Raw genomic sequence first — 17583 nt, 5'->3', positions numbered from 1 at the left:
CGTTCGGGCCTCTCGGTGGGTGGATCAGCGGCCATTGCAGACCCCGCTGTCCTGTGTGTCAAGGATGCAGACGTTTTGGACGCCAAAGTGGATGACCGAGCGGCCGTGGCCCCCTGCAGCATGGGCAGCGACTGGCGGGCGGATCGGCGGCACCGGAAAGAGGATGACGGAGGCCCTCATGTCGTCCCTAGTAGAAGGACCTGGGCTCAGAGGAGAGGCTGTAGCGCAGGCGCCCTAGTGAGGTGACGGCGGCAAGGGCACCGGTCTGCACTTCCCGTGATCCTGCTCTGGAACGTGTGCTCACTGGCAATCAAGTTCGATGAACTGTCCCTCCTTCTGGGTAGCGCAGGGTCAGGCATTACAGGGTTGTCCATACTCTGCTTTACGGAAACGTGGCTGGACGACCATATTGCGGACAACCCGATGTCTCTGCCAGGCTTCATCTTTTCAGGGCTGATCGCTCCAAGGTTCTCTCAGGAAAAATGAAGGGTGGTGGCATCAATGACAGATGGTGCACCAATGTCACGATCCTAGGCAAATCATGTAGCCCTCACCTGGAGATACTAAGTATCAACTGCAACCCCTTCTATTCCCCCCCGGAATTTGCCTCAATTGTCCTTGTGGGAGTGTACACCCCCCCCCCCTCGCCTGCGCGAACGAAGCCCTGCACCACCTTGCCGCATGCATATCCAATATAGAACAAAAACACCCAGACTCTCTGCTTATAGTGCTGGGCGACTGCAACAGAACTAAACTGAGCAAGGAGCTACTTAAGTATAAACAACAAGTCATGTGTCCCACTAGGGAAGGGTGCACCCTTGACCACTGCTACACTACCCTCAAGTCTACACTCCGGTCTATCACGCGTGCTGCACTCGGCCTATCTGACCACTGCCACATCCACCTACTCCCTACCTATACACAGAAGCTGAGAGCGGTTAAGCCTGTCGTCAAGACCGTTAAGAAATGGATTAACGAGGCTAAGATGAAGCTCCAGGCCTGCTTCGACTGCACGGAATGGGGGGTCTTCGAAGCTTCGGCAACCGAACTGAACGACCTGACAGATACTGTCACATCCTACATCAGCTACTGTGAGGACATGGGTGTATCTACCAAGACTTAAATCATTTACAACAACGACAACCCCTGGTTCAACGCCCAGCTCAGGCAACTTTGTCGGGCCAAAGAGGAGGCCTATAGCAGTGGTGACAGAGCACTATACAACCGAACTAGGAACTTTCTGCCTAAAGAAATCAGGCTAGCAAAAAAAAGCGGTTCTCAGACAAGCTGACAAACGATCTCTCCACCAATGACCCCATCTCTGTATGGAAAGGAATGCAATCCATAACCAATTACAAGAAAACATCAAAGTCCACCACCATGCACCAAGACCTAGCAGACGAGCTGAACCACTTTTTGGCAGGTTCGCAAAAGAAGTCCCCTGCGACCCAAACAATCACCTCTACGATGCCCCGAACACTTACGGCCAACTCCAGGCACTGCAAGTCGCCCAAGAAGAGGTGGAGGCACTGTTTAAAAGGGCCAAACCCACAAAAGCTCTGGGTCCTGACTATGGTGGCCAATCCCGGGATTGAGGTATCAGCGTTGAGCGTCCACAGGACGCTCAGACGCTGCCCAGCTTCCTTCTTCCAGCTCCCCAGAGCAGTGTGAGAGGTCATGCTGTGCCGTCAGCCGCTGCTGGGAGCCGCCAGCAGCGATCAAAGGATGTTCCCCGCCCGCCCCCGGTATATGGTGAGTTATGTGTGCAGGGCAGGCGGGGTGGGGCGAGGGGGCGGCCACATAGCTATAAGCCAATCTCGGGTATCCCGGGAATCCCGGGATTGGACATTTTTCAATCCCGATTGAAAAAATGGCCCAGGATTGGCTTCCCTAGTCCTGACGGAGTGTCACCATCTGCCCTGAGACCATGTGCGGGTCCGCTCGCCCACATATTCACCAAGATCTTCAACAAATTGCTGGAGATACAGAAAGTCCCTTCCTGCCTCAAAAGATCCACTATCGTCCTGGTCCCCAAGAAACCCTCTATCACGAACCTGAACAACTACAGGCCAATAGCACTGACGTCTGTGGTCATGAAAAAGTTAGAGTGTCTGGTTTTGAATCACCTGAAAACTGTGACTGGCCCCCAACTGGATCCCTTACAGTTCGCCTATCGATCAAATTGGTGTGTCGAGGATGCAGTCAACCTGGGCCTGCACTACATTCTACAGCACCTAGACATTCCTGGTACCTACGCAAGGGTCCTGTTTGTCGATTTCAGCTTGGCCTTCAATACAATCATCCCCAGCATCCTCCACCCCAAATTACTTCGCCTAGGGGTCCCAGGAGCTACCGGTTCCTGGATAGTAGACTTCCTGACAGATAGGACACAGGTGGTGAAAGTAGGGGAATTCACCTCTCAAGTGTGGTCCATTAGTAAAGGGGCACCTCAGGGCTGTGTTCTCTCACCCCTGCTCTTCTCCCTCTACACAAATGACTGCACCTCAGAGGCGCAATTGGTAAAGATCATCAAGTTCGCCGATGACACCACCATCATCGGCCTCATCAAGGACGGGAATGAATCAGCCTATAGACGGGAAGTAGACCGGTTGGCCCAGTGGTGCAGCCATAACAACCTTGAGCTCAACCCCCTCAAAACTGTCGAGATGATAGTGGACTTCAGGAAGAAGTCAGCTAGTGCACCTCCGCTAACGACTGCTGACAGTGTGGTATCGCTAGTAGACTCCTTCAAGTTCCTAGGAACCACAATCTGCTGGGACCTTAAATGGGGGTCCAGCGCTGACGTTATTGTCGGGAAAGTGCAGCAGACATTGTTCTTCCTCAGGCAACTAAGGAAGTTCCACATCCCACAGAAGCTTCTGCTCCTCTTCTACTCTGCGATTGTGGAATCGGTACTGTGCTCCTCGATATTGGTATGGTACGGCCCCACCAGCGCGAGGGACACATGCAGGCTTCAAAAGGTGGTCAGATCCGCAGAGAAGATAATCGGGGCCGACCTTCCCACAGTCCAGGACCTGTACCTGTTCAGAGCTAAAAAGCAGGCAACAAAGATAGTAAAGGACCAGCTACACCCCGGCCACAGCATGTTTAACTTGCTTCCTTCAGGTAGGCGTTACAGGGCAATCCCCGCCGGGTCCACCAGAAGCCTCAAAAGTTTCTTTCCCCAAGCGGTCCGCCTGCTGAACTCCTGAACATTGGACTGACTAGATGTACATGTAACTCACTTGTGTCCCTACGGTATACCTATCTGTCTGACTTTACTTGCCCTACACCTGCTTATCTGTTACCTACTTGGCTGATGTATAGCAAACAGAAGACAAAGTCCTAGTATAGGCAAGTACACCTGGCCAATAAAGCCGATTCTTATTCTGTATCCTTGGCTTTGGAGGATGTTCAGCATACAATATAATACAGTAAGCTGCTTCCACAAAACTGACTTGTGCTCAGCTCTACATCTGCTGCATTGGGCCAGATTCAGAGGAGAGGACCGAGGGATTGGTGCTGGGTATTTGGTAGCAGCCGATATGAGAAGTTCTGCAAATGCTGCAGGAGCAGTCTTTTATAATGAGACATTCAACGACAGCTTCTCAGATCCGCTGCATGCATCCAAAGATGCAGCATTGGATCAACATTGGGAACATCATGGGGAACATCGGACATCAGAGTAAACCTAAGGTTGCTCAGAATGTCCACTGCAACTAAGCTGCCAAAGCCAGTGAATCTGCATCCGAAGACGCAGTCGCTTGCATCGGTATCCACCCAAAACAGCAACAACGTGCCTCCATTTGGGACAACACTCCCCGTCACTGCCCCAAAATGCCTGCAGCCTGTCAATCAAGCTGCATGAGAGAATCACTGCTCATGCGCAGTGCAGCTCCAGTGCATGCACAGAACAGAAAATATAGGCCACTTGCGACCGATCTCTTAATCACCCCCATTATCTCCTTGGTTCACTGTACATCTATTCCAAGTATCTAATGTTATGTTAAAAGAGTACATGGAAAACATGAACATACCTAGATGGGTGTAGATGTTTCACAAGTAAAGATCTTCCTTCCTCTGTCATGGAATATATACTTAGAAGATCCAGTGTTTTGCTCTGCACATCAGGGACATCTGAGGACAGCAGTGCAAGGAGCTGCTGGGTCACATTAGGGTGGCTGATAAACAGGCGCTGGTTCTCTTCTAAAGGAATAATACATGACATTAGGATACTTCTTCATTGAAGGACTATCATAAATGACTTTGGGGTTTATATAATAACCTGCAACTTGCAGGCATTGGCAACTTTCCAGCTAGTATGTGCAATGTTTTAAAGTGGCAGTAATTTGAAAGGCAAAGCAAGTCATAGTTTATTAAATGTACCCCTTCCTGTCTATTCATTATCAATAGGCATGATGGGATACACTACTACAGGACTTGCCAAAGTCTTCACATAATATCTCTCACTTTTTCTTAAATTAATGTAAAAAAATTGTGTGGCTCATTAATGCCTTTATAACGATAAGTAATATCCTAGGTTGTTAGTGGATAAGGACAACATTTTAGTAATAACTGGTCTTTATATAAGAATAAGGCAGCAATGAAGGAACAAAGTACAAATTACCATTCCCAGTGCAGACTGCTTGCCATAACGTCAGAACAGACAAACAGAGATCTACATCCATCGGATCAGCTTGTTTAGAGATCAAAGATCTGAAGGAGACATACCATTAGTACATACCTATTATTTTTAAATTGAATTTTTATACTTTATTTCTTGTTTGTATGCACATTCAGACTAATCTGAGTTAAATGTGTTCAATTTGTCTGTAACTACTGTATGTACCGTAATTTGTCTATTTGACTATTGTATCATATTGTGATACATGTTGCATTTGAACCTTCTTTTATAACATATTTTTTAACTGCTGGTACTGGCATTTTTCTTTTTTTATGGTTGATTTATAGTTGTGTGCATTTATTTTTGTTGAATGCAACTATTATTTTTGTACCTAAGCTGAATTGATTTTTTTCAGTTACTATTAATCTTGAGTGTTTGTAATAGCATTGCTTCTTTTCTTGATTTTTCTTTTCTTTTTGTGTAATACCCAGGGGCAGATTGGCCATAGGGTTCACCAGGAAGATTCCTGGTAGGCTAACATGTCTGTGGGGCCTGTTGTGTGTTGTCATGTGGCCCCATCCCCCACACGACAGGCAGCCCACTGCACTCAGTACACTGCATGGTCCCCATTTATTCTGTTATTCCATCTCTGCAATACAGAAACTCTGCACTCCAGTGATGCTGCCACGGCTACATGGTATGTTATATCTCTTGTGCTACCCATGTTGGGCCACTTCTTCAAAATTTTACAGGGCCACTTTAGTTCCTAATCTGCCCCTGCTCTGCAGCAAAAGACACAAGGAAGGCCGCAATTGCATACAATCAGCACCAATGAGGAGGGATCCTGTCACCCTCAACAGACCCCACCCCCTCATCAGACCACACCCCCATTAGGGCTGCTTCCATAAATTTCCTGGGCTGGTTTTCCATCCCAATCCACCACTGGTAATACCTTTAGTAAAGACAACATTTTAGTCAACACTAGTAATAAAAAATGACAATTCGGAGATATCTGCTGCAATCCCCCATAAATTTGTATGGTACCTGCTTTTTTGCCGAAATTACCAAGCTTGGTCCTGGTAGCTAATGCCATCTCCAGACCTTCCCATACAAAAGCAGTTTGAGAACCTATAAATCTCCTGATTTGGGATGTGGAAACAGTTCTGATAAAATGATTATTTGTTGCAAATGTACCTGTTTATTACTGTGTTGTCGCCTATGACATTGAATCCAGAATTTGTTCTGAATACAGTTTGCGTTGTACCTAAATAGACATAAACAAGGTTATTAATTACACCTATTAACCTGACGCAATTACAGAGAAATATCACGTACAGTAGAGAGAGGAATAAACTAATGGTTGGGGAAGGGAAACCAAATTCAATTATGACATATACGGATTGGACCACATTTACTAGAGATGAGCGCCTGAAATTTTTCGGGTTTTGTGTTTTGGTTTTGGGTTCGGTTCCGCGGCCGTGTTTTGGGTTCGAACGCGTTTTGGCAAAACCTCACCGAATTTTTTTTGTCGGATTCGGGTGTGTTTTGGATTCGGGTGTTTTTTTCAAAAAACACTAAAAAACAGCTTAAATCATAGAATTTGGGGGTCATTTTGATCCCAAAGTATTATTAACCTCAAAAACCATAATTTACACTCATTTTCAGTCTATTCTGAATACCTCACACCTCACAATATTATTTTTAGTCCTAAAATTTGCACCGAGGTCGCTGTGTGAGTAAGATAAGCGACCCTAGTGGCCGACACAAACACCGGGCCCATCTAGGAGTGGCACTGCAGTGTCACGCAGGATGTCCCTTCCAAAAAACCCTCCCCAAACAGCACATGACGCAAAGAAAAAAAGAGGCGCAATGAGGTAGCTGTGTGAGTAAGATTAGCGACCCTAGTGGCCGACACAAACACCGGGCCCATCTAGGAGTGGCACTGCAGTGTCACGCAGGATGGCCCTTCCAAAAAACCCTCCCCAAACAGCACATGACGCAAAGAAAAAAAGAGGCGCAATGAGGTAGCTGTGTGAGTAAGATTAGCGACCCTAGTGGCCGACACAAACACCGGGCCCATCTAGGAGTGGCACTGCAGTGTCACGCAGGATGGCCCTTCCAAAAAACCCTCCCCAAACAGCACATGACGCAAAGAAAAAAAGAGGCGCAATGAGGTAGCTGACTGTGTGAGTAAGATTAGCGACCCTAGTGGCCGACACAAACACCGGGCCCATCTAGGAGTGGCACTGCAGTGTCACGCAGGATGTCCCTTCCAAAAAACCCTCCCCAAACAGCACATGACGCAAAGAAAAAAAGAGGCGCAATGAGGTAGCTGTGTGAGTAAGATTAGCGACCCTAGTGGCCGACACAAACACCGGGCACATCTAGGAGTGGCACTGCAGTGTCACGCAGGATGTCCCTTCCAAAAAACCCTCCCCAAACAGCACATGACGCAAAGAAAAAAAGAGGCGCAATGAGGTAGCTGTGTGAGTAAGATTAGCGACCCTAGTGGCCGACACAAACACCGGGCCCATCTAGGAGTGGCACTGCAGTGTCACGCAGGATGTCCCTTCCAAAAAACCCTCCCCAATCAGCACATGATGCAAAGAAAAAGAAAAGAAAAAAGAGGTGCAAGATGGAATTATCCTTGGGCCCTCCCACCCACCCTTATGTTGTATAAACAAAACAGGACATGCACACTTTAACCAACCCATCATTTCAGTGACAGGGTCTGCCACACGACTGTGACTGATATGACGGGTTGGTTTGGACCCCCCCCAAAAAAGAAGCAATTAATCTCTCCTTGCACAAACTGGCTCTACAGAGGCAAGATGTCCACCTCATCTTCACCCTCCGATATATCACCGTGTACATCCCCCTCCTCACAGATTATCAATTCGTCCCCACTGGAATCCACCATCTCAGCTCCCTGTGTACTTTGTGGAGGCAATTGCTGCTGGTCAATGTCTCCGCGGAGGAATTGATTATAATTCATTTTAATGAACATCATCTTCTCCACATTTTCTGGATGTAACCTCGTACAGCCGTGAACTACCGCACTGTACTGTGTCTGCTGCTAATATATAGACTGGTTGATAAAGAGATAGTATACTCGTAACTAGTATGTATGTATAAAGAAAGAAAAAAAAACCACGGTTAGGTGGTATATACAATTATGGACGGGCTGCCGAGTGCCGACACAGAGGTAGCCACAGCCGTGAACTACCGCACTGTACTGTGTCTGCTGCTAATATATAGACTGGTTGATAAAGAGATAGTATACTCGTAACTAGTATGTATGTATAAAGAAAGAAAAAAAAACCACGGTTAGGTCACTGGTATATACAATTATGGACGGGCTGCCGAGTGCCGACACAGAGGTAGCCACAGCCGTGAACTACCGCACTGTACTGTGTCTGCTGCTAATATATAGACTGGTTGATAAAGAGATAGTATACTCGTAACTAGTATGTATGTATAAAGAAAGAAAAAAAAACCACGGTTAGGTCACTGGTATATACAATTATGGACGGGCTGCCGAGTGCCGACACAGAGGTAGCCACAGCCGTGAACTACCGCACTGTACTGTGTCTGCTGCTAATATATAGACTGGTTGATAAAGAGATAGTATACTCGTAACTAGTATGTATGTATAAAGAAAGAAAAAAAAACCACGGTTAGGTCACTGGTATATACAATTATGGACGGGCTGCCGAGTGCCGACACAGAGGTAGCCACAGCCGTGAACTACCGCACTGTACTGTGTATGCTGCTAATATATAGACTGGTTGATAAAGAGATAGTATACTCGTAACTAGTATGTATGTATAAAGAAAGAAAAAAAAACCACGGTTAGGTGGTATATACAATTATGGACGGGCTGCCGAGTGCCGACACAGAGGTAGCCACAGCCGTGAACTACCGCACTGTACTGTGTCTGCTGCTAATATATAGACTGGTTGATAAAGAGATAGTATACTCGTAACTAGTATGTATGTATAAAGAAAGAAAAAAAAACCACGGTTAGGTCACTGGTATATACAATTATGGACGGGCTGCGGAGTGCCGACACAGAGGTAGCCACAGCCGTGAACTACCGCACTGTACTGTGTCTGCTGCTAATATATAGACTGGTTGATAAAGAGATAGTATACTCGTAACTAGTATGTATGTATAAAGAAAGAAAAAAAAACCACGGTTAGGTGGTATATACAATTATGGACGTGCTGCCGAGTGCCGACACAGAGGTAGCCACAGCCGTGAACTACCGCACTGTACTGTGTCTGCTGCTAATATATAGACTGGTTGATAAAGAGATAGTATACTCGTAACTAGTATGTATGTATAAAGAAAGAAAAAAAAACCACGGTTAGGTCACTGGTATATACAATTATGGACGGGCTGCCGAGTGCCGACACAGAGATAGCCACAGCCGTGAACTACCGCACTGTACTGTGTCTGCTGCTAATATAGACTGGTTGATAAAGAGATAGTATACTACTAATATTATATACTGGTGGTCAGGTCACTGGTCACTAGTCACACTGGCAGTGGCACTCCTGCAGCAAAAGTGTGCACTGTTTAATTTTAATATAATATTATGTACTCCTGGCTCCTGCTATAACCTATAACTGGCACTGCAGTAGTGCTCCCCAGTCTCCCCCACAATTATAAGCTGTGTGAGCTGAGCAGTCAGACAGATATATAATATATATAGATGATGCAGCACACTGGCCTGAGCCTGAGCAGTGCACACAGATATGGTATGTATGTGACTGAGTCACTGTGTGCTGTGTATCGCTTTTTTCAGGCAGAGAACGGATTATAAATAAAAGTGGTGGTCACTGGTCACTATCAGCAAAACTCTGCACTGTACACTACTGAGTACTCCTAATGCTCCCCAAAATTAGTAAATCAAGTGTCTAAACGGAGAGGACGCCAGCCACGTCCTCTCCCTATCAATCTCAATGCACGTGTGAAAATGGCGGCGACGACCGGCTCCTTATATAGAATCCGAGTCTCGCGATAGAATCCGAGCCTCGCGAGAATCCGACAGCGTCATGATGACGTTCGGGCGCGCTCGGGTTAACCGAGCAAGGCGGGAAGATCCGAGTCGCTCGGACTCGTGAAAAAAAACATGAAGTTCTGGCGGGTTCGGATTCAGAGAAACCGAACCCGCTCATCTCTAACATTTACCTAAATGTTTTCTGTAATGTTTCACTTTTTTCTTTTTTTTTTAAATCTAACTGATGTAATTAATATGGTTTAGGTTAAAGAAGAAGCTTTCAAGAACAGAAATCAATCTGGTTCAGAGACTGGCCTGAGCAGACCTAATATCTACAAATAAAACATACTGTAGTAGACACTCACAATCCTTAACAGCATTGGCTAGGAGCTGTAAGCCTCCAGAATAATATAGAGGAATCTGGTCTGTTTTATAGAGTTTCTGGAGCAGCTGTGTCACAGATACTGCATTTTCTGCCCCGGCCTCTAGATCCCGTGAGGCCTTCTTTTCCTGCATGTCTTTCATCTCCTGGGAGTCCACCTGATTCAAGTAACCTGTGTGATGAACATAGTAAGGATTCATTTAATGATAATTAGTAGAGAAAATTAGGTTTATTTGAATGTTTGTTTCACATCAGTCCATGCCCAGTGGTGATTACAGCCTATGGGTTATCCACATGGACACACTTACACATATACACTAGAGATGAGCGCCTGAAATTTTTCGGGTTTTGTGTTTTGGTTTTGGGTTCGGTTCCGCGGCCGTGTTTTGGGTTCGAACGCGTTTTGGCAAAACCTCACCGAATTATTTTTGTCGGATTCGGGTGTGTTTTGGATTCGGGTGTTTTTTTCCAAAAACACTAAAAAACAGCTTAAATCATAGAATTTGGGGGTCATTTTGATCCCAAAGTATTATTAACCTCAAAAACCATAATTTACACTCATTTTCAGTCTATTCTGAATACCTCACACCTCACAATATTATTTTTAGTCCTAAAATTTGCACCGAGGTCGCTGTGTGAGTAAGATAAGCGACCCTAGTGGCCGACACAAACACCGGGCCCATCTAGGAGTGGCACTGCAGTGTCACGCAGGATGTCCCTTTCAAAAAACCCTCCCCAAACAGCACATGACGCAAAGAAAAAAAGAGGCGCAATGAGGTAGCTGTGTGAGTAAGATTAGCGACCCTAGTGGCCGACACAAACACCGGGCCCATCTAGGAGTGGCACTGCAGTGTCACGCAGGATGGCCCTTCCAAAAAACCCTCCCCAAACAGCACATGACGCAAAGAAAAAAAGAGGCGCAATGAGGTAGCTGACTGTGTGAGTAAGATTAGCGACCCTAGTGGCCGACACAAACACCGGGCACATCTAGGAGTGGCACTGCAGTGTCACGCAGGATGTCCCTTCCAAAAAACCCTCCCCAAACAGCACATGACGCAAAGAAAAAAAGAGGCGCAATGAGGTAGCTGTGTGAGTAAGATTAGCGACCCTAGTGGCCGACACAAACACCGGGCCCATCTAGGAGTGGCACTGCAGTGTCACGCAGGATGTCCCTTCCAAAAAACCCTCCCCAATCAGCACATGATGCAAAGAAAAAGAAAAGAAAAAAGAGGTGCAAGATGGAATTATCCTTGGGCCCTCCCACCCACCCTTATGTTGTATAAACAAAACAGGACATGCACACTTTAACCAACCCATCATTTCAGTGACAGGGTCTGCCACACGACTGTGACTGATATGACGGGTTGGTTTGGACCCCCCCCAAAAAAGAAGCAATTAATCTCTCCTTGCACAAACTGGCTCTACAGAGGCAAGATGTCCACCTCATCTTCACCCTCCGATATATCACCGTGTACATCCCCCTCCTCACAGATTATCAATTCGTCCCCACTGGAATCCACCATCTCAGCTCCCTGTGTACTTTGTGGAGGCAATTGCTGCTGGTCAATGTCTCCGCGGAGGAATTGATTATAATTCATTTTAATGAACATCATCTTCTCCACATTTTCTGGATGTAACCTCGTACGCCGATTGCTGACAAGGTGAGCGGCGGCACTAAACACTCTTTCGGAGTACACACTTGTGGGAGGGCAACTTAGGTAGAATAAAGCCAGTTTGTGCAAGGGCCTCCAAATTGCCTCTTTTTCCTGCCAGTATAAGTACGGACTGTGTGACGTGCCTACTTGGATGCGGTCACTCATATAATCCTCCACCATTCTATCAATGTTGAGAGAATCATATGCAGTGACAGTAGACGACATGTCCGTAATCGTTGTCAGGTCCTTCAGTCCGGACCAGATGTCAGCATCAGCAGTCGCTCCAGACTGCCCTGCATCACCGCCAGCGGGTGGGCTCGGAATTCTGAGCCTTTTCCTCGCACCCCCAGTTGCGGGAGAATGTGAAGGAGGAGATGTTGACAGGTCGCGTTCCGCTTGACTTGACAATTTTGTCACCAGCAGGTCTTTCAACCCCAGCAGACCTGTGTCTGCCGGAAAGAGAGATCCAAGGTAGGCTTTAAATCTAGGATCGAGCACGGTGGCCAAAATGTAGTGCTCTGATTTCAACAGATTGACCACCCGTGAATCCTTGTTAAGCGAATTAAGGGCTGCATCCACAAGTCCCACATGCCTAGCGGAATCGCTCCGTGTTAGCTCCTTCTTCAATGCCTCCAGCTTCTTCTGCAAAAGCCTGATGAGGGGAATGACCTGACTCAGGCTGGCAGTGTCTGAACTGACTTCACGTGTGGCAAGTTCAAAGGGCATCAGAACCTTGCACAACGTTTAAATCATTCTCCACTGCACTTGAGACAGGTGCATTCCATCTCCTATATCGTGCTCAATTGTATAGGCTTGAATGGCCTTTTGCTGCTCCTCCAACCTCTGAAGCATATAGAGGGTTGAATTCCACCTCGTTACCACTTCTTGCTTCAGATGATGGCAGGGCAGGTTCAGTAGTTTTTGGTGGTGCTCCAGTCTTCTGTACGTGGTGCCTGTACGCCGAAAGTGTCCCGCAATTTTTCTGGCCACCGACAGCATCTCTTGCACGCCCCTGTCGTTTTTTAAAAAATTCTGCACCACCAAATTCAAGGTATGTGCAAAACATGGGACGTGCTGGAATTTGCCCATATTTAATGCACACACAATATTGCTGGCGTTGTCCGATGCCACAAATCCACAGGAGAGTCCAATTGGGGTAAGCCATTCCGCGATGATCTTCCTCAGTTGCCGTAAGAGGTTTTCAGCTGTGTGCGTATTCTGGAAAGCGGTGATACAAAGCGTAGCCTGCCTAGGAAAGAGTTGGCGTTTGCGAGATGCTGCTACTGGTGCCGCCGCTGCTGTTCTTGCGGCGGGAGTCCATACATCTACCCAGTGGGCTGTCACAGTCATATAGTCCTGACCCTGCCCTGCTCCACTTGTCCACATGTCCGTGGTTAAGTGGACATTGGGTACAACTGCATTTTTTAGGACACTGGTGAGTCTTTTTCTGACGTCCGTGTACATTCTCGGTATCGCCTGCCTAGAGAAGTGGAACCTAGATGGTATTTGGTAACGGGGGCACACTGCCTCAATAAATTGTCTAGTTCCCTGTGAACTAACGGCGGATACCGGACGCACGTCTAACACCAACATAGTTGTCAAGGACTCAGTTATCCGCTTTGCAGTAGGATGACTGCTGTGATATTTCATCTTCCTCGCAAAGGACTGTTGAACAGTCAATTGCTTACTGGAAGTAGTACAAGTGGGCTTACGACTTCCCCTCTGGGATGACCATCGACTCCCAGCGGCAACAACAGCAGCGCCAGCAGCAGTAGGCGTTACACGCAAGGATGCATCGGAGGAATCCCAGGCAGGAGAGGACTCGTCAGACTTGCCAGTGACATGGCCTGCAGGACTATTGGCATTCCTGGGGAAGGAGGAAATTGACACTGAGGGAGTTGGTGGGGTGGTTTGCGTGAGCTTGGTTACAAGAGGAAGGGATTTACTGGTCAGTGGACTGCTTCCGCTGTCACCCAAAGTTTTTGAACTTGTCACTGACTTATTATGAATGCGCTGCAGGTGACGTATAAGGGAGGATGTTCCGAGGTGGTTAACGTCCTTACCCCTACTTATTACAGCTTGACAAAGGGAACACACGGCTTGACACCTGTTGTCCGCATTTCTGGTGAAATACCTCCACACCGAAGAGCTGATTTTTTTGGTATTTTCACCTGGCATGTCAACGGCCATATTCCTCCCACGGACAACAGGTGTCTCCCCGGGTGCCTGACTTAAACAAACCACCTCACCATCAGAATCCTTCTGGTCAATTTCCTCCCCAGCGCCAGCAACACCCATATCCTCCTCATCCTGGTGTACTTCAACACTGACATCTTCAATCTGACTATCAGGAACTGGACTGCGGGTGCTCCTTCCAGCACTTGCAGGGGGCATGCAAATAGTGGAAGGCGCATGCTCTTCACGTCCAGTGTTGGGAAGGTCAGGCATCGCAAACGACACAATTGGACTCTCCTTGTGGATTTGGGATTTCAAAGAACGCACAGTTCTTTGCGGTGCTTTTGCCAGCTTGAGTCTTTTCAGTTTTCTAGCGAGAGGCTGAGTGCTTCCATCCTCATGTGAAGCTGAACCACTAGCCATGAACATAGGCCAGGGCCTCAGCCGTTCCTTGCCACTCCGTGTGGTAAATGGCATATTGGCAAGTTTACGCTTCTCCTCCGACAATTTTATTTTAGGTTTTGGAGTCCTTTTTTTTCTGATATTTGGTGTTTTGGATTTGACATGCTCTGTACTATGACATTGGGCATCGGCCTTGGCAGACGACGTTGCTGGCATTTCATCGTCTCGGCCATGACTAGTGGCAGCAGCTTCAGCACGAGGTGGAAGTGGATCTTGATCTTTCCCTAATTTTGGAACCTCAACTTTTTTGTTCTCCATATTTTATAGGCAGAACTAAAAGGCACCTCAGGTAAACAATGGAGATGGATGGATTGGATACTAGTATACAATTATGGACGGACTGCCACGGTTAGGTGGTATAAAAAAACCACGGTTAGGTGGTATATATTGTAATACAATTATGGATGGACGGACTGCCTGCCGAGTTCCGACACAGAGGTAGCCACAGCCGTGAACTACCGCACTGTACACTGGTTGATAAAGAGATAGTAGTATACTCGTAACAACTAGTATGACTGACTATGACGGTATAAAGAATGAAAAAAAAACCACGGTTAGGTGGTATATATTATAATACAATTATGGATGGACGGACTGCCTGCCGACTGCCGACACAGAGGTAGCCACAGCCGTGAACTACCGCACTGTACACTGGTTGATAAAGAGATAGTAGTATACTCGTAACAACTAGTATGACACTATGACGGTATAAAGAATGAAAAAAAAACCACGGTTAGGTGGTATATATTATAATACAATTATGGATGGACGGACTGCCTGCCGACTGCCGACACAGAGGTAGCCACAGCCGTGAACTACCGCACTGTACACTGGTTGATAAAGAGATAGTAGTATACTCGTAACAACTAGTATGACACTATGACGGTATAAAGAATGAAAAAAAAACCACGGTTAGGTGGTATATATTATAATACAATTATGGATGGACGGACTGCCTGCCGAGTGCCGACACAGAGGTAGCCACAGCCGTGAACTACCGCACTGTACACTGGTTGATAAAGAGATAGTAGTATACTCGTAACAACTAGTATGACTGACTATGACGGTATAAAGAATGAAAAAAAAACCACGGTTAGGTGGTATATATTATAATACAATTATGGATGGACGGACTGCCTGCCGACTGCCGACACAGAGGTAGCCACAGCCGTGAACTACCGCACTGTACACTGGTTGATAAAGAGATAGTAGTATACTCGTAACAACTAGTATGACACTATGACGGTATAAAGAATGAAAAAAAAAACACGGTTAGGTGGTATATATTATAATACAATTATGGATGGACGGACTGCCTGCCGACTGCCGACACAGAGGTAGCCACAGCCGCGAACTACCGCACTGTACACTGGTTGATAAAGAGATAGTAGTATACTCGTAACAACTAGTATGACACTATGACGGTATAAAGAATGAAAAAAAAACCACGGTTAGGTGGTATATATTATAATAATACAATTATGGATGGACGGACTGCCTGCCGACTGCCGACACAGAGGTAGCCACAGCCGTGAACTACCGCACTGTACACTGGTTGATAAAGAGATAGTAGTATACTCGTAACAACTAGTATGACTATGACGACGGTATAAAGAAAGAAAAAAAAATACCACGGTTAGGTGGTATATAATTATACAATTATGGATGGACGGACTGCCTGCCGAGTGCCGACTGCCGACACAGAGGTAGCCACAGCCGTGAACTACCGCACTGTACTGTGTCTGCTGCTAATATAGACTGGTTGATAAAGAGATAGTATACAACAATATACTACTATACTGGTGGTCAGGCACTGGTCACCACTAGTCACACTGGCAGTGGCACTCCTGCAGCAAAAGTGTGCACTGTTTAATTTTAAATTAATATAATATTATGTACTCCTGGCTCCTGCTATAACAACCTGCAGTGCTCCCCAGTCTCCCCCACAATTATTATAAGCTTTTATACATTGATGTGCAGCACACTGGGCTGAGCTGAGTGCACACAGACTGAGTCACACTGTGTGACTGCTGTGTATCGTTTTTTTCAGGCAGAGAACGGATATAGCAGAGAACGGATATATTAAATAAAAGTTAACTTAACAACAACTGCACTGGTCACTGTGGTAAACTCTGTCTGCACAATCTCTCTCTCTCTCTCTCTCTTCTAATCTATTCTAATGGAGAGGACGCCAGCCACGTCCTCTCCCTATCAATCTCAATGCACGTGTGAAAATGGCGGCGACGCGCGGCTCCTTATATAGAATCCGAGTCTCGCGAGAATCCGACAGCGTCATGATGACGTTCGGGCGCGCTCGGGTTAACCGAGCAAGGCGGGAAGATCCGAGTCGCTCGGACCCGTGAAAAAAAAAGTGAAGTTCGTGCGGGTTCGGATTCAAAGAAACCGAACCCGCTCATCTCTAATATACACTACATTTCTCTAACGTCCTTGAGGATGCTGGGACTCCGTAAGGACCATGTGGAATCGACGGGCTCCGCAGGAGATAGGGCACTTTAAGAAAGCTTTGGACTCTGGGTGTGCACTGGCTCCTCCCTCTATGCCCCTCCTCCAGACCTCAGTTTTACATTGTGCCCAGAGCAAGATGGGTGCACTGCAGAGAGCTCTCCAGAGTTCTCTGCCTAGAAGCATTTTTGTGTGGATTTTTTTTTTACCTTTTACTACTTTTTCACAGGGAGCACTGCTGGCAACAGGCTCCCTGCATCGAGGGACTGAGGAGAGAGGAGCAGACCTTCTTGTCAAAGATAGGCTCTGCTTCCTCGGCTACTGGACACCATTAGCTCCAGAGGGGGTGAACGCAGGTTCCTACTGGGCGTCCTCCCCAGTAGGGCTCTGTACATGTATATAAAAGAGCCCCGCCATATTTTACTAAGTTTGAGCGGGACAGAAGCCCGCCTCCGAGGGGGCAGGGCTTCTCCCTCAGCACTCACCAGCGCCATTTTCTCTCCACAGCACTGCTGAGAGGAAGCTCCCCGGACTCTCCCCTGCTTACACACGGTGAAAGGGTGCTTAAAAGAGAGGGGGGGGGGGCACATAATTGGCGGTTTACATATTATACAGCGCTGATGGGGAAAAACATTTTGTGTTGGTCTCCAGGGTTATTGCGCTGGCGTGTGTGCTGGCATACTCTCTCTCTGTCTCTCCAAAGGGCCTTGACAGGGATACTGTCTTCAGGAAAGGGGTTCCCTGTGTGTGAAGTGTGTCGGTACGCGTGTGTCGACATGTTTGACGAGGAAGGCTCGCTTAATGTGGAGGGGGAGTG

General features: G+C 46.9%; 1 protein-coding gene across 6 annotated transcripts in view; it reads right to left on the bottom strand.

The window, feature by feature from the left end:
- TTC12 (tetratricopeptide repeat domain 12) overlaps positions 1 to 17583 on the bottom strand; it is a 344406-nt gene that overhangs the window by 135283 nt on the left and 191540 nt on the right. For 5 of the 6 annotated variants that reach the window (XM_063943179.1, XM_063943178.1, XM_063943181.1 and 2 more), the window contains 4 exons: positions 9995 to 10183; positions 5819 to 5888; positions 4628 to 4716; positions 4038 to 4206 (listed from right to left, as the gene is read on the bottom strand). In XM_063943179.1, coding sequence (XP_063799249.1) covers positions 4038 to 4206; positions 4628 to 4716; positions 5819 to 5888; positions 9995 to 10183 — 517 coding nt within the window. The remainder of the gene's footprint in view (positions 1 to 4037; positions 4207 to 4627; positions 4717 to 5818; positions 5889 to 9994; positions 10184 to 17583) is intronic. The other variant, XM_063943182.1, reaches the window with a different exon arrangement.

Source organism: Pseudophryne corroboree, chromosome 10, assembly GCF_028390025.1.
Source record: "Pseudophryne corroboree isolate aPseCor3 chromosome 10, aPseCor3.hap2, whole genome shotgun sequence".
Lineage (NCBI taxonomy): Eukaryota > Metazoa > Chordata > Amphibia > Anura > Myobatrachidae > Pseudophryne > Pseudophryne corroboree.
This window is presented reverse-complemented; position numbering and strand designations above follow the sequence as displayed.